The sequence below is a fragment of the Brassica napus genome, chromosome A1, assembly GCF_020379485.1.
Source record: "Brassica napus cultivar Da-Ae chromosome A1, Da-Ae, whole genome shotgun sequence".
Taxonomy (NCBI): domain Eukaryota; kingdom Viridiplantae; phylum Streptophyta; class Magnoliopsida; order Brassicales; family Brassicaceae; genus Brassica; species Brassica napus.
Window position 1 is genome coordinate 25487310 of NC_063434.1, and position 18950 is coordinate 25506259.

Consider the following 18950-nt stretch of genomic DNA (forward strand, 5'->3'; position numbering starts at 1 on the left):
GCATGTTGTCATTTGGACGCTATAACTTGACCAATTGCTGACACTTCGGTTTTTGGTTGCTATTTGTAACGGAAAAATAACATTTTTCTTCATAAAAAAAAAAGTCTCTTTCTCGTATATTTTCTCTCTACCTAAGAGAGTTGTGGGTTTTTACATGGATTCGATGATGACAAATTCATATTGAAGACATTATTCAGATAGAAAAATAGAAACACATCTATTTAGATAATTTCTAGATTTTTTTCTCTTGAATAAAATCGGTGATTATTTAGATCTATGGAATGATCGTAACTTCTAATCTAGAGATATAGAAAGATGGGATGTTGCATGTGACACCTCATATTTTAGATCATTTTAGTGCTTTGAGTTGTATTTAATAATCATTTGTGTGCATTAGGAATTACTATTAGAAATTTTGGGACTAATCCAAAAAGAAGAAAAAGTCTTACTTTATATATATGATTACACAAGACCCTAGATATCGAAATGAGTCTTCTCCCATGTCCACCAGAAAAAAATGAAGCAAACGCCTAGATTTCTCTTCAAAATGCAAAATTCAACAAAAAGAAGAAAAAAAAAAGATAATAGAGAGGAATGACTAAGAATGACATAAATTCAACATGCCAACACATCTACTTACATTTCACACATAACTAACTGTAGTTTGGCCTCGTAACCAGAAACAAAGACAAGTTCAAAAAAATACTACAGCCTCTATATGCGAAGATAAAGAAAAAAAATCAAAATCTTGTATTGTAATTACCGTTTACATGAGTTTATTGGTTCTTTAGACTTTAGGTAAACTCCGAGTGGCTTTCTTAGGGTTTTATTAATCTATCAAACACTTAATATGTGAGCATTCACCGTTACCATGAGTGGACAACTAGATTGGTGAATGAATCTTTTTTTGTAGCCCCTGGAGTTTCATTTAAAAACAGAAAATAACTAAATATGTATGTCCTGCGATAACCTATAAACGACTGGTCGTCTGGTCCCGTGGAGCTTCACTCACATTTACATATGATTGTTATGCTGAAAACCGAGCGATCCAACTCATAGTTGAAGATGAATAAGTTCATGGACAAATCTATAACACAAGTTGGCTAGTGGATTTGCTACTATCTCCTTATATCAATATAAAGGCTGCTTTACGTAAGGTTGATTTATTTATATACTACAAAATATTTAAGCAGCCAGAATAAAATCTATAGGAGAGTCCACCTACTCTACACTATGATTAGGGGTTTTGAGATTAACTACCACTCAACGGTGCGAATCCTCAAATTGTTGAATATGGACTTTTGGAAATTCTATTGGATCCACTATATCTTTTTATGGACTCAAAAATATAGTCCAATATTTGTTTTTCTTCATCTCTTTCACATAGAGTTAATTGGCTAAGTAACCAATTTTAGAAGGAAAATAAATAATATTGCTATGATTTTGACATAATTAAACCAATAACATTTATCTCTAGTTTTATCAGATTTTACTCTTTGTTTTAGCAAGTTACTGGTGAAAGAAGAGAGAAGTAACGGTGACCACATGGGGAAAACGGCTTATTCATGCCCGAACTAGGGGTTGCTGAGAGAATACATACTTCAACTTTTACTGCAAGTCGAAACATACCTACACTAATCAAAAATTTAAAATTCATGCCTGAACTATGGGTTGATAAAAAAATACATACCCCAACTCTTATTGCATGCCAAAACATACCTTAACTAATCAAAAATTTGAAATTTATGCCTAGTCTTTAGAAGTCAACGCTAATTTCAATCTATACTATTATTTTTGAAATAATTTTATAGCAACGGAGCTCTCACGTTAAAAAACAGAGTGGCTAAAGTTTATGTTATCCTTAATGAATTTTTATATATATTCTATTATATAATAAAAAAAATTATATTAAAAATCTTATATATTTTTAAAAAATTATGATGATTCTTATATATTGTGTTGTTATCTTAAAATAATAGTTTACTATTGTAAAAGTAAAAAAATTAAGAGACATGATTTTTGCAATATTATATTTTCTTAAAAATATATGATAATTCTTATATATTGTGTTGTTATCTTGAAATAATATTTTACTATTTTGAAAGTTAAAATTTAAGATAAAAATAATATCTAAGTAAATATTAATGGAGCAATGTATTTGTATAAGGATATTTTCTAAGAAGTGATTTTAAGATATATTTGTATATATAAGAATTATCTTTTTTTTTTAAATATAATATTGTAAAAAATAACTTCTTTTAATTTTTTTACTTTTATAATAGTAAAATATAATTTTAAGATAACAACATAATATATAAGAATCATCATAATTATTTTTAAAAAATATATAAGATTTTTAAAATAAAATTCATTTTATTTATAAATTCATTAAGGGTAACATAGAATTTAGCCAATCTAATTTTTAACGTGAGAGCTCTGTTGCAAAAAATTACTTCGAAAATAAAATTCATTTTATTATATAATAGAATATATATAAAAAATTATTAGGGGTAACATAGATTTTAGCTACTCTAATTTTTAATGTGAGAGCTCCGTTGCGAAAATTTACTTCGCAAATAATAGTATAGATTGAAATTGGCGTTGACTTCTAAAGACTAGGCATAAATTTCAAATTTTTGATTAGTTAAGGTATGTTTTAGCATGCAATAAGAGTTGGGGTATGTATTTTTTTATCGATCCATAATTCAGGCATGAATTTTAAATTTTTGATTAGTGTAGGTATGTTTTGACTTGCAGTAAAAGTTGAGGTATGTATTTTATCAGCAATCCCTAGTTCGGACATGAATAAACCGTTTTCCCTGACCACATGTGTACAAGAGAAAATCGAAGCTGTAGATGGTAATCAAATCAATAACATAACCATGACGTCCAATCAATTATGACCGATCCGACAAAAATCAGATTATTTATAAATTGGGAGGAACAAAGACGGATACATTTCGATGACGTGGTTTTCATTGTGGAATACAGGCGGTACGGGACAAGCGGTTTAACTGCAGTGCAGTTTTAACAGTTATAAAAACGTATAGATATATGATATATGTAGAGATTTTTGTTATTGTTAACTACAGTGCGGGACGAGACGGTTCGTAACATTCAAAACCACAATAGTATAAAACTCTACAAATAGTATAAATAGAAGTATCAGATGTATAATAATATAGGAAGAAATAAGTCTTTAATTTGTTGATGCGAAAGACATCATGAACTATGAACTAGATATACATATCCTTCGTCCAACATTAGTAAATAGCATGTTTAATGGAAGTTTTTAGAATAAGGTTTTTAGCGGAATATAATAACCCACTTTAAAAACTCCCATTAAATATTATCTAAAAATGAATTTTATATTATAAATAATCACATAAAATGACTGAGAAAAAAAATACCAAACATGAAAGCACGGCAATTTGTTTCATTTTGAGAAAATAGTATAAAAATATGTAGAGAATAGAAGATTATATAGTATAATAATATTATATAAATAGCTATACTAAAAACATATACTATACTATTAATGCTTACGCTGAGTATAGCATAGTCAGCGAATCCATTTTCTTCGCCTTCTCTTTTTTTCTGACATAGAGTTACATACTGGTCCACTGTCACAATTCTTCATCACCATATGGAATCGGCGAGCCATCTTCTTCATATCTACTCATCTTACTGACACGACAACACATATATTTGCCTGCTGTCGTTATTTTCACCACTAGATCACGTTAAGCCACGATGATTGTGTTGATGGAGGAAAAAAGGAAATTACTACGAAGTGTAGAAGAAGACAAAACGGTGGGAAAAGGTGATGATAGATGGGGTGGCGTTGGTGGCAGTGCCGGCTCTTGCGGAATGCACAAAGTCTTTTATTTTTTTTAGAAATTTTCTTCCTAAAATTAGGAGCTTAAGAGCATGATTAACCATCTTAGTGATTATTTAAGTAATTAAAAGTAGTTAAGAACTTTAATTAAAAAATCCATAAATTTTGTACTCCAATGCTAGTTTCTTAACTAAGGATTCTTAAAAAAAAAAAATTTAAACAAGTGTGTTCTCACCTCTACATGTTACAACCAACTACACACGGATTACACAAGCATGATTATCATTCCGTGACACAGAAACATACAAGTACAAGACATTACACAAACGTGTTCTCACCTCTGTCAGCAGCACAAGACAGTTTCTTCCATCCGTGACTCGTGTGCCTCCTCTTGTGTCATGTTACCTGCTTAGAAAAGAAGACATCACACAAGAAACTTAAACAGAGCTTCACACAACAGAACAAGAAACATACAAGCTAAACATAACAGAACAACATCACACAAGAACAAGACAAATACATTAACTCCATAACAGACCAACATCACACAAGAAACTTAAACAAAGCTTCTTAAACGTTTGAGCTATGTATTTATTGGATTATAGATTGTACGTTGGTTTGATATGGTTAATACCGGTTAGGAACTTTCTATATATATTTGAAGTATTGGTTACATTGTAACAGAATGATGATAATAATAAAAGATATTTTGATCTTCATCTCTCTCGCGTGGGCTCAAGTTCTCCGGATCTAATATGGTATCCGAGCAATTGCTCTTCTTCTCCGCATTTTCTCTTCGATTCAGAGCTTGATTCGAGTTTTCATTTCATTATCGACGACTCGATCTCTTCGAATTTTTGATCCGCGATTCGTCCTTTTTCCCTTTTCTTTTTTCTCTTCTTTTGATCACTGAACTTTCGTTTCTGTTCCGATCTCTCTCCGATTCATTTCCATTTCTCCGATGTCTTATGCGAATGCTGTTACCTCTACTCCGTCATCGGCGACGGCGCCAAACCGATCACCGCTTACTCCTTCCCTTCAAGATCCGAACTCGAATCCGTTGTTCATCCACAATGCTGATCATGCTGGTATTACTCTCGTTTCTGATAAGCTTATTGGCATAGGGAATTTCAATACATGGCGTCGATCTATGATGATGGCTTTAGGAGCTCGGAACAAAGTCGTTTTTGTAGATGGATCATTTCCTGAACTTGAGAAATCTCATCCTGATTACTCGTCGTGGTTTCGATGCAATAGTATTGTGTGTACCTGGATTGTTAACGCTGTGGATAAATCGATCGCGAAAAGCATCATGTTTCTTGATACAGCAAGGCAGATGTGGTTGGATATTCACGATCAATTCCGTCAGAGCAATTGTCCCCGTACTGCTGAGATTAAACAGTTGATCTTCTCTGAAGTTCAAGGTTCTCAGAGTATTAATGAGTATTACACCAAGCTCAAACAAATCTGGGAGGAACTCAAGAATCATGAGAGTCCTTATAAGTGTTGTTGTGCTCGTGAGAGTTGTGAGAGCTTCAAGACCCTGATGGATCGTGATGAACAAGATCGTGTGCTGAAGTTTCTTATGGGGCTGAATGACACCTTCACTGCTACGAGAGGTCAGATATTGATGATGGAACCAAAGCCTTCTCTCATTAAGGTTTTGAATCTCGTATCACAGGAAGAACGTCAAAGGTCCATGAAGAACAGTTCTGTCACGAGTTCAGTGGCCTTTCAAGCTTCTCAGCTCAACACACAACCTGATCAGTTGGTCACAGCGTATTCTGGTGGTTATAACAAGTCTAAGGGTCGTCCTATTTGCTCTCATTGTGGCATAGCTGGTCACACAGTTAATCATTGCTACAAACTTCATGGTTTTCCTCCAGGGTACAAGACTCAAGGTTCCAATCTCAAGCCACCACCTCAACAATCTCAGCAACCTCAACAATCTCCACAAAACAAGATGAATGAATCTTGGCCTCCGAAGACTGGCAATGTGGCTGGATTGATTACTCTTGATCCGCATATATATACTCTCAATCAACGTGGTGTTAATCTGGAGAATCTTACACCTGACCAGTTTCAGCAGCTTCTCAACGTTCTGAACTCAACTCCAAAGATTCAGAATACTATCTCTCAGGTCTCTGGCAGTCAGTTGAATCTCGCAGATGGCACAGTCTCCACTTCTAAACCGCAGCCCCATCTTTCCACTCAAATTCATGCCCCATCGGGTAAACCTATTAACTCTTTTCATTTACTTTCTGCGGGAACCAACAATAACCTTCCTTTTCATAAGACTGCTTGGGTAGTTGATACAGGAGCTAGCTGTCACGTTTGTTCTGATTATCATATTTTCAGTGATCTCATTCCCATTACTGATACTTTCGTTATTCTTCCTGATGGAACTCGAATCTCAGTGACTCTTTCTGGAACAATTAAACTTTCAGATTCCCTTACCATTTCCTCTGTTCTGTTTGTGCCTCATTTCAAATTTAACCTCTTAAGCATCAGTGCTTTAACTCAGAACAGTCCTATTACAGTGCTTTTCTCTTCCACTTCGTGCTACATTCTTCCTTATAATCCTTTTCTTTCTCAGGAGCATATTCTGGACTCCATGATTGAGAAGGGTAATCTTCGTGACAACCTTTACATTTTGGAGTCCACTCTATCTTCTTCCAGTGCTCCTTCTCACAATCATTCCGCTTTTCTAATTTCATCTGAAGTTTGGCATCAACGACTCGGGCATCCCTCCTTTGACAAGATTCAGACATTATCCAAAGATTTTCATCTTTCTATTCCTAAAGATACTCATGATACTTTCTGTAAACTCTGTCCTTTAGCTAAACAAAAGCGTCTGTCCTTTCGTTCTTCAAACAATTTATCTTCTCAACCTTTTGATCTTATTCATCTTGATGTTTGGGGTCCATTTCATGTTCCCACATCAGAAGGATATAGATATTTTCTCACTATAGTAGATGATTGTACGAGGGCTACTTGGGTTTATTTACTTACTAATAAGAGTTCTGTTACAACTATCTTTCCTGAGTTCATTCAATTTATTGAAACACAATATCAGAAGAAAATCAAAGCCATAAGATCTGATAATGCTCCTGAACTCTTTTTACTTCTTTGCTCAAAACTAAAGGGATCATTCATTATTTTTCTTGCGTCTACACTCCTCAACAAAATTCGGTTGTAGAACGCAAACATCAGCACATTCTAAATGTGGCTAGATCTCTTCTTTTTCAATCTAATATTCCCATAGAGCATTGGGGCGATTGCATTCTCACTTCCATATATCTCATTAACAGAACTCCTTCTCCATTACTTCAAAACAAATCTCCTTTTGAACTTTTAAACTCCAAACCTCCCTCGTATGATCATCTCCGCGTTTTCGGTTGTCTCTGTTATGCCTCCACTCTTCTAAAGGACATACACAAATTCTCTCCTCGAGCTTCTCCTTGTGTATTCCTTGGTTATCCGAAAGGATATAAAGTTCTTGATCTTGAAACCAATACTATTCTCATTTTCCGAAATGTCATTTTTCATGGATCTATTTTTTCTTTTTCTAACTCTCCATCGGTTTCTAATATATTTCCTCAAGATATTCTTCCTTTGCCTGTTCCTGAGTCGTTGTTCCCAGCTTCTTTTGACATTGATCCAACTCCTATTTTTCCTGATTCTTCTTCTTCTCACACTGTTGAGCCTGATCATGATAATTCTATTCCTGATATTTCTTCTTCTCACCATCTTTCTGATCCTAATGTTCCTTCTTGTTTCAATACTGAATCTGTTCCATCGGGAGATAACGATCCCATTTCACGACCAAAATGCCAAACAAAAGTCCCTTCTTACCTTGATGAGTATCATTGTTACCTTCTCAATAAGGTTCCTGCTTTTCCTTCTCATTCTCTTAACACTACATCTTATCCTATTTCTTCTTTTCTTACTTATGACAATCTTCAACCCTCTTACAAAAATTTCGTTCTTTCCATTACTACTTCTACACCACCTAAGACCTTTCTTGAGGCTATTAAATCTGTGGAATTCACTGCTGCCATGAAATCTGAGATGACCTCTTTGGAAGCTACTGGTACTTGGTCTGTTTGTGAGCTTCCTCCTGGTAAACATCCCGTCGGTTGCAAGTGGGTATATACGATTAAGTTTAATCCTGATGGCACCATTGAACGTTTCAAGGCTCGTTTAGTTGCTAAGGGTTATACACAGATTGAAGGCCTTGACTATATTGACACGTTTTCTCCAGTGGCTAAGATGGGTACTGTCCGTCTTCTTCTTCGGTTAGCTGCAAGCAAGAACTGGTCTATTACACAAATGGACATCAGTAATGCTTTTCTTAATGGAGATCTCGATGAAGAGATATACATGATTATGCCTTCGGGTTATTCCCAACTCTCTGGCAAGACTTATCCTAAGAACTCTGTTTGCAAACTTCATAAATCCTTATATGGGTTGAAACAGGCTTCTCGTCAGTGGAATCAGAAGCTGTCAAGTGTTATTATTGGTGCAGGTTTCCAACAGGCTCCTTCTGATCACTCTCTTTTTGTTAGAAACACGTCTGAGGTGTTCTTAGCAATTTTGGTTTATGTGGATGATATATTGTTGGTTGGTAGTGATGAGTCTGCTGTTGATGCTTTCAAGGATATTCTTAAGGCTGCTTTCAAGTTGCGAGATCTTGGTCCCGCAAAGTATTTTCTTGGCTTTGAGATTGCTCGCACTGCAACTGGTATTGCTATTAATCAGAGGAAGTATACACTGGAGCTTCTTGAAGATGCTGGTTTGCTTGGCTGCAAACCTCTCTATGTTCCCATGGAACCTAATCTAAAAATGTCTGGTACTGATGGCGTTCTTCTTGAGGATCCTTCGGTTTACAGACGCATTGTTGGTCGTCTTCTCTATCTCACCCACACCCGTCCTGATATTACTTATGCTGTACACAAGCTCAGTCAATATATGTCTGCTCCTCATTCCGTTCATCTTCAAGCCGCTAATCGGATCTTACGTTACTTGAAGAATGATCCAGGACAGGGCCTTTTCTTTTCTGCTTCAGCAGCACTCAACCTCACTGCTTTCTCTGATGCTGATTGGGCTGCCTGTCCTGACTCCCGTCGCTTTGTTACTGGCTATTGTGTGTTTCTTGGTGATGCTTTAATCTATTGGTGTTGCAGGAAACAACCAACTGTGTCACGTAGTAGTTCTGAGGCTGAGTACCGTGCTATGGCTGATACTACTTGTGAACTGATTTGGTTGACTTCTCTTCTGCATGATCTTCACTGTCCTCCGTCTTCTCCGGCTACTCTCTTCTGCGATAACCAATCTGCTCTACACATTGCTTCTAACCCTGTGTTTCACGAGTGCACGAAGCACATAGAGAATGACTGTCATGTAGTGCGGGAACGTTTGCAGAGTGGCTTCTTGAAGACGTTACATGTTCGATCTGATAATCAACTTGCTGATATTTTTACTAAGGCAGTTCAACCTGGCCTTTTCAAGAATTTACTGTCCAAGATGGGTTTACATAGCTTGTATCTTCCATCTTGAGGGAGGGGTATTGGATTATAGATTGTACGTTGGTTTGATATGGTTAATACCGGTTAGGAACTTTCTATATATATTTGAAGTATTGGTTGCATTGTAACAGAATGATGATAATAATAAAAGATATTTTGATCTTCATCTCTCTCGCTTGAGCTCAAGTTCTCTGGATCTAATAGTATTATTCAATATCTGCCAACTGAGTCATACATCTCCAGAGAATAGGAAGCCATAGATTGGTGCTCAAAACTGGCGCCTTGGAGGCTATATCTCACTGGAAAATAATAGCTTCCAATGTTAAGTACTATTAGTAAAATCAGGGTACAAAGCAAAAATTCCGTACCCGGGCTTTCTAGTTGGGTAAGACAAGATTGTAAGTTACTCTTCTTGTTAGCAAAACTTGATGAGCTCAAATGGTTTTTTTTTTCTTCTTCTAAGAGAGATGGAGAGCCATTTGTTGAAGAAGTTCTTTCTTTTGACATGCATTTATGACTCCTTTGCATTCTGCATCGAGCAAACCCTCGTTCATTATGGCCGCTGCATGGCCTCTTGGTTCATCTGGTGCTCTTCTTAGCATAAACACCTTAACACAGACCCAACCCTTACATCATCATCTAATGGTTTCTGTTAGCGTTTCACTGTTTGATTTTGTAGACTTCAGTTTTCTGACATAATCGACGAAAGTAAGAAATGATGTACCTGCCCGTGGTGAGTTATTTCCAAGCATCCAGGTTGCTGAATAACCCAACAACACAAAAGATTCAATCTTTATCTCATTTCTCGAAAACCCACAACTCAATTTAAGTCATACCTCAACCATCTCGACGTTTTCGGCGTTCTCGAAGAGCTGAGCAACCTGAGCACTGTCAACGTTGAAGGGAAGGTTACCGACGAAGAGCTTGAGTTCAGAAGAGAAGGATTGATCCCGCCGCGGGGTCGGGGGGAGCGTCGTCGTCATCAGACATCAGCGAAGATGCTGTCTTCTTCGACTGAGAAGTCGTCAGTAACCGCGACATTACGGACGAAGCGAGACGCGGCGGCGGAGATGGAGATGGAAGCATACATCGAGTGGAGATTGAAGGAGATGAAAGGTGGTAGGAGGGAAGCGGAGGCGGGTCTGGAGATGGTGAAAGGAAGGGAATATGGAGAAGAATGCTTTTGTTGTTAACTTTGGGAAGATTGTATCGTCCAGCGGAGAAACCAGAGGAGATGGAGACGACAGAAGATGGAGAACACGAGAGAAACAGAAGAAAAAAAGATAAAAAAAATTGAAACTTAGGGAAGATTGACACGTGTTCGAAAAAACCCATTCTAAATTGGTTACCAAAGTCTCATATTAAGGATCGACAACTCCCATTTTAATTACTTTTGATTTAATTAAATTCCTGATTTTCTTAAAAACCTCACTTAAGAGCACTCCCATTAGTGAACTTATGGGGGTTCACACACATTCCAAAAAAAAAAATATTAAAATAAGGAATAGTGATGAACCTGTCTCTCTCCACCCCTTCCCAGTGAACCTGGTTCATCACTGTAGCACGGCCCCACGGCACGTGGCGGCCCGCGACTGGTCCAAAAATATATATATATATATTTTTTTTTTAAACAAAAATCAACCAAAAGAATAATAATAAAAAAATGCTTTGTGAACCCCTTTCATGGGGTTCACTAATGGAGATGCTCTAAGGATCTGGGATAATGATGGTCTTAGTTTGTAAAAGATCTCTAGTTTAAGGTACTAATTTATAAATTTTAAAACCTATAACTACAATTTTGAGAAAATAGAATCTGAGCACAGGTTCCATAATGCTTTTAAGACGTACGGACCTGGTTGGTGGTAAAGGAGAAGACATAGGGACAAAAAAAACAAATAAATTTAGTAAATGCGAATATGTGAATCACATTAACTCACCATGTATTATTATATTTACTTAATAGTTATTTAATATGTATTTATCAGTTGATTGCATCAGTAACTTTTAAGGATAGAATAACATTTAGGGTGAATTTGTAAGATAACCATAATAGAAAAAAAAAATAAAAATATAACCATTTAGGGTGAATTTGTAAGATAACCATAATAGAAAAAAAATAAGAATATAACCATCTCTTGGTAATTGTATTAATTGATTATATAAGTGGACATTCTTTTCCAGCACGTGAACATGAACACAATATATCGGATAAGAAAGACTATTCTATTTCTGATGTTTATATGGAATAGATAAACAATGTCCACACAAAGTGTAGTGGAAAGAGGGAGAGAGGGAAGGAGAGAGTGGGAGTGGGAGAGGGAGAGAGGAAGGGTGAGAGAGAGAGAGTCAGAGAGAGAGAGAGAGGGAGAGGGAGAGGGAGACTGAGAGAGGGAGAGAGAAATAGATAAATCTATACTATATGTTTATGATAGTATAGATTTAAAACTGCGTTAATGAAATATCTTACAAAATTTATAAAATATAAATTTTTTTTGAAAGTTTCAAAATATTTTATATGAAGAAAAAAATATATGTTTTTAATATGAAAAATACAAAGTTTAATAAGTGTTGTAGCAGAAGTTGAAATAAATTAAAAATAGAAGGAGGAAACATATTTGAAAGAAGAAAAAAAATCAAAAAAAAAATGAAAAAAAATGTTCAAGTAAATGTGGTAAGGGTAATATGGTAATTATTATACAAATATCATAGTTTAAGAGTTGTTGTGTGTAGAAAATTAATTTTGTTGTTTGTCATGTATATGTGTGCAAATTTTCCTAACATTTATATACATATAATAAAGTTCGTACTCTAGCTATTTAGATAAAAGAGATAGATAGTGAATTAAATTCTTGTGAGCTATACAGTGCAATTTTCTTTTTATATAATACTCTCTTTTTCTCTTTTTCTGTCAACTGTACAATCCTTCTAGAAATTGACATTTGAAATATTTTTGCAAGTGAATGGTTTTTCTTTTATCAGTTTAATTTTTATTATATAACAGAAACCTTTTTCTGCTATGATTATGTTACTTATCAAATTAGTAGTTCTAGACTTAAAATTTATGTTTTTTTCCTCTCTCAAAACTAAACAAAACCAAAAACTCAGAAAAAAAATAATTTTACCCGATGTCTAAGTTGTAGTACAATTATATTGGAATACGAAGTCAATATTTCTTTGAACATGGATGCTACTATATATGGAGCAAGAACCTTGCAACAATAGATTGTTTCTGAATCTAAGTGGACTAACCCTAGATATGGTGTGGTGTGGTTAAGTGCTAGTACCAATATTTGATTGGAGCATGAATCCTACGAGATATTTATGGTAACGCATTGCTTCTTAGTAGAGATGCATCTGGCGATACGAATCACCCGGCTGGTAGAGGAATTAGAATGCATTTTATGGACATTTGAGGGTTCAATACTTTATTATACCCTGACTATTCTAAAATATTCCTTCAAAAAGAAAATTAAGTATATATATTCCTGGATAAATTGTAATTAGAAAATAGTATATCAAAGATATTGTCCTACGACACCGTTGAAATTACACATTGGGATTCTCTTCACAATGAACCTTTATTCAACTTTAAATACATGAAAGCAAAGTAAGGGCGAGATCTATGAAACTTGATCTATAAATAGAGCTGCAAGGGAAAGACATTTCATCACATCCAAAACCAATTACAACACAAAGAAAACCTTTACTAATCTCTGCTCTATAGGTTCATATACATTTTTCTTTTGTAACCCTAAAAACATGGCAATACTCAGGAACAAAAAAATAACCTTTTTATTGATCTTGATGTGTCTCATTGTGGTGTCTCCAATTGCTAATGCTCAGCTTGGTGGTCTAGGTGGTGGGCTTGGTGGTCTTGGTATGCTTCTTGGCGGGCTTACTAATATCTTTAATATTCAAGGCCTTCTCATGTGCTCTGTCACTGGCATCGTCTCTACCAATAACGCGACTGCCGTTCCTCCTTTCCCTAGTAAATTTTCTATTCTCACACTTTTTCTTTCGATCAACTATGCCAAAATAAAAACAACGGATTTGTTGTAAACTATGTAATAGTTAGAATGATATATATATACTACACACACTCGAACTTTTTTCATTTATTCATAAGTTAGGTGTTAAATAATCAAGTTTCCATCAATTAAACATATATTAGAAAATGTGGTATAACATGTTTGTAAAACTAGACCTATCACCTATGTAAAACCATCAATATATTGTGAAGGAATGTTAGGAGTATACGTAGAATTCTATTGACTCTAGTAACCAGTTATATATCTTCCATGCAACATCTTTGTACACTCAAATGTATAGTATAGATTCAAAAACATAAATTAACCTATATGTACGGGTGTACGGCAAGGATACATGTTACTGAGATAATATTTAAATGTAAATTTTGTTCTACACATTTGCTAATAATATAATGCTGCAAATAAACAAACAGATGCGGGAATAGTGTTCCAGTGCACTGGGCAAAATGTTTCAAGTACGACTACGAACGCTAATGGAGTATTCTCGATTCCTACTATTGGACTTCCCTTTTCGCCTTCAACACTCCTCTCCTCCGGTTGTAGGCTCGTCGTCACGACCCCTCTCACCGCCTGTGACGTCAGCCTCCCTGCGGCCGGACTCCTCATGGCACCTTTATCTCTAGTCGGAACCGCTGCCGGCGACGGCCTCAACATCTTCAGCCTCGTCCCAGGTGCCTTTGGCCTCGTCGGTTAACTGATTCCAATCAACCGAGTATGCTTTATGTTTGATCACGGTGTGTTTCCCAATTTCTGTTTGTTTTATGTTTTGTGGCATGACCAATAACGTTTGCTTGCGTATGCATGAATAAGGTCTACATAATAAGGCGTATGTGTTTATCTTCAAAGTATTGTTGTTGTAACTTCTTTTTATCCAGTTCTTAATTTGCATGTATAATTGCTGTAACGAAATGTAATGAAATGATATGAAATAAAGTAACTTCCCTTTTATATATATACTACAGAAGTACTATCAACATATATTAGACCGCATGTTTTACACTACCCAAGTATTGTTTTTTTTTTAAATAATCACAAAGAGAGACTAACTTGATTGAATTTTATTAAATTAAATCTGAAAATAACTGCTGACAAACAAAATATAAATATAACTGTTCCAGCAAAAAAAGGGGGTAATAATAACAAGAAATTGAGTAATAAAATAACTGCTTATATGTCACGATTTTTTATGGAGTAGCAAGCATAGAAGAGAAGTGGAGAGCAGCTGGTGAAGCAATAGAATGGGTTTAAGTCTACAAGAGGAGGAGTTTTGCATATGGGCTGCTCGGGTTGTAAAATGTCCAGTGGAGGAGAGGAATGTGAGGTTTTGGATACATGAGCAACACAGAGGTAAGAACTAAGACCGATGATTGAAATAACGTGATGTGTTACACTGTTACTAATGCAATTGTATTGTTGCAGGAATTGTTTATAGCTTGGAGACTTGACATATATATATATATATATATATCTACATTTATAGACATGAGAATATTATGGAGTGACTTTTCAAGAGAAGTTTATCAGAGACCTATAATTTTCACATTGAGCTTCTGTGCTTTTTGGGTATTCAAAAAAAAAAAAAAAGCTTCTGTGCTTTTTGTTTAGTCTTTGTGCCAATTTGTTATCAGTACTTTTTTCTTTGCTGTAAAGTGACAAAGACGGATGGAACCAAAACAGTCACGAGAAGAGATTCATGTCCCTTTTGGATATGTAAACACTTTATATTTTCAATTTGGGTAGAAAAAATAGGAAGATGTTTGAGGGAACATATTAAAATTGAATAACTAAAGTTGGTTTTTGTTCCATTTAAATCATCTTTAAAATCAATCTTATTCTTATGAAAGTTAATTATAGGTTTTAGCAGTTGTATTTGGTGGCTAATTTTTCTTATAGCATGACAGAATAATAAACAAACTAACATATTTCTCACCGAGTAAATGAACAGAAAATAGATTTTCTTTGGAAAGTGATTTTCTGTGTAAATTTTATTCATTGTGGTGAAAGACCGGTTACCGAAGTAATAAATTTTTGGACAACTTTGCTATCATGCATCTGTACTTATTGGTATCATGTGTTCCAAATTATATTTTTCATAACAATGTATTAAAATATACATACATGAGTTATTTACTGTACAAAGATCTAAAAATGATACATTAATTAAGTATCAGCTTTAAAATTTAAAATAAAATATTGTATCTGCTTCCAAAATTTATTTCTAAAACAACCGCATATAAATTTGCAAATCCTCAACATTGTATCTGTATAGAAAAGGTTAAGGGGGTTTAATTTGTGTCAACTTTTGTAGATATTAGTTGTACTTTAATGTATTTTCTATTTCATTCAACAATTTAAACATTTATTTATGGATTAGTAATTTCAAACAAATTCAAATCTTTTCTAGAGCCATTTTATTTAAATTATAATTATTCTAATATAGGTACATGTTAATAATTTCAAATGACAAATAAATAAACTTTAAAACATTTTAAAGTCCATTTTTGTACAAATTTACGAAATCTATATAAACAGAGAACTTGCACACCTTGCAAGCATTACCTCATGCATATGATCTATCTAGCCTTCTATCTTAAGTCATAAATTTATGTAAAACATATCCAATTTTGGTCCCAGCGGGACTCTAATTTAATTTTGTTATATTTTAATTTTAATAAAATTAAAGTTTTTGAGTTTTTGAATTAATTACAATTATGAAGAGCCTCGAATTTGAATTTTTTTCAACAATGCGATTTTTGTTGTTTTTCTTTGCTAGCCTTTCATATTATGATTATTTTTATTCGGTAAATTTAATGTTTTGGAAGCAATGAAATCTAAAACCACCATTTTATTTAGTTAAAACAAAAATAATCAGAAAAAAGAAATTAGAGAAAAGAGTAAATATAAAAAAGTAGAGAACAGTGAAAGATGGGACGAAATAGAAATGCTTCATGTTTTATTTTTAAAAGTACATCTATTTGTTATGAAAAGAAAATAAAGAACATAAGTTTTATTTTGTTTTTTTTTAATATTAAAACAATTATATGACAATATATTATTATAGCTTTAAATATTCAATTTACGTAAATGTAAAAGTGTAGTTTCAATAAATTTAAATTAAAAGGTTGTTTTTAAATAAAATCTTACATTAGAAATTAATTAAAAAAATTTACAATTTAGAATAGATAAACCGCGCTAAATTTAATCAATTTAAGTAAATGTAAAAGTGTAGTTTCAATAAATTTAAGGGAAATTGCCACAAATACCACATTCATAGTACCACTTTTCATGTTTACACTAACCACTTTTACCCTCACTTTTAATGAAGGGTAAAATACAATTATACCCTTAGGGTTAACTAATCTAGACTTAGGGTTTAGAGTTGAGGAGTGGGGTAGGGTTTTTGGAATGTGAAATTTATGATTCTAATAAATATATAAATACTTAAAAAATATAAAAAAAATAGTTTCAAACATAATTTTCGTTTTTCAAAAAGAAATTTGAAAAAAATTAAAAAAAAAATTCGAAAAAAAATTTGAAAAAAAGTTTTATAAAAAAATTCGAATTTGAAAAAGTATATTTCGAAAAATAAAAAAAAATTAATTTTTTTATTTTTTATTTTTATTTTTTATTTTTTATTTTTTATTTTTTATTTTTTTATTTTTTTTTTATTTTCTATTTTTATTTTTTATTTTTTATTTTTTTATTTTTTATTTTTTATTTTTTATTTTTTATTTTTTATTTTTTATTTTTTATTTTTTATTTTTTATTTTTTATTTTTTATTTTTTATTTTTTTTTTTTTTTTTATTTTTATTTTTTATTTTTTATTTTTTATTTTTTATTTTTTATTTAAATAATACTTTATTATATATATAAATAACAAGGACATAAGAGTCTTTTGTCACTTAATGAAGAAGGTATTTTTGAAAATGTCTCATTAGTGATGGTAAAAATGAAAAGTGGTAGCATAAAAGTGGTAAACATGTAATTTCCCCTAAATTTAAATAAAAAGGTTTTTTTAAAATAAAATCTTACATTAGAAATTTATTAAATATTTTTACAATTTAGAATAGATAAACCGCGCGTAGCGCGGTGATAAACTCTAGTATAAGTAAAAAACTGTAATCTTGTATATATTAAAATAGAAACATTATAACATTTGAATGATGCCATGTGTCATCAATATAATGACTTTTAGAATCTTTAGAGTTAATAAAAACACATACTATATTTTTCATTAAACTAATCATATAGTTAATTAGTAATTTATAGCAATTACTTCTTTTGTTAAATAAAAACTACAAAATTATCTAATATGATTAAAATATATATGACAATTAATGATTTTGAATAGTTAAAATTTGGTAACAATTTGTGTATCATCTATCATTTTATATTATTAAAATGAATTAAACAATCACATTAACAATATAATTAACAAATTCAGATATATTATATTTTGAATTTTAAATTTTATAAATTGACCGCCCTTTTTTCTCCGGCTTGGCTTCCCGATCGTCGGGCTTAGGTCTCTGGGTAGTGGTGGCTTCTATAGCACCCATACGCCGGCTTTGTCTCCGAAAAGCGGTGGCTCTGATAGCACCGTCTTCGTCGGCTTTTCCCCAGGAGTTCCCGGTTTGGTTTTCTGATCTACGCTTCTTCTCTTCATCTGTCCAATCGACTCTTAGTCTGAGGCCTCATGTTCTCTTTCTTCCTCTTGGTTAGGGTCGACTCGTCTTCAAGCTTATTTGAATCAATAAAGATGGTGGTTCGCTTGCATAAGGAAGTTGGATCTCTAGATCGATTGTAGACGATTAAGATATCTTTTTGAAGCGTAGATTCATCGGTCAAGATCCTTCAACATGAACTTTGGTGGATCGATCTTTTGATCGGTTTATTATCGGGTTCGACTTTGCCGTTGGCGGAGCTTGGTCGTGGCTCTTTTCTGACTCCGGAGGAAGATGTCGATTTCTCGCTTGGACACATGTTTTCTGGCTTGCTGACGCAACCGTACATGTGGTGGGATCGCGGTTTCTTTTCCAACGGGTTTTCTTAGGGCTTATGGGCCGAAAGTTGTTTTCGTTTAGTTTGGGCTTTTGCTCTTTTGTTTTTTTTTTGTGTTTAGGCCATCCCTGTTGGGCTTGGTTCTCTTAATAAAATAGCAGTGAAGAAAAGACCAATAAATAGTCTTTATTGACAATCAAAGTAAAGAGGCTAACCAAAAGCAACTTAAAAGTAATAAATAGTCTTTCTTAGTATTTTTATTTATTTTTGGTGGACATCAAATATACAAACATATGGCCATCCATACCCTCGGATTACCACTAATTTTACGATCATCCTCCTTTAACAGGACATCATTACAACAGGAGGAAGAACAAAAGGGAATATATGGTATTTAAAAGAAAAAAAATACGATCATCAATAGAGAGAAGATAACCATCAATCTAGTACGTAGTTCAAAAAAAAAACCATCAATCTAAGGGTTCAACCCAAACATAGTTACTATTTGCACGAGTATCTCGAGCTACGCAATA

At 33.5% G+C, this 18950-nt stretch overlaps 1 protein-coding gene across 1 annotated transcript; it reads left to right on the forward strand.

Annotated features, from left to right (window-relative positions):
* Positions 1-12988: 12988 nt before the first annotated feature.
* Positions 12989-14363, forward strand: LOC125577349 (phylloplanin-like). The gene is made up of 2 exons (XM_048738766.1): positions 12989-13354; positions 13829-14363. The coding sequence occupies exons 1-2, from the start codon at positions 13126-13128 to the stop codon at positions 14107-14109; spliced, it is 510 nt and encodes a 169-aa protein (XP_048594723.1). The 5' UTR covers positions 12989-13125; the 3' UTR covers positions 14110-14363.
* The last annotated feature ends 4587 nt before the right edge of the window (positions 14364-18950 follow it).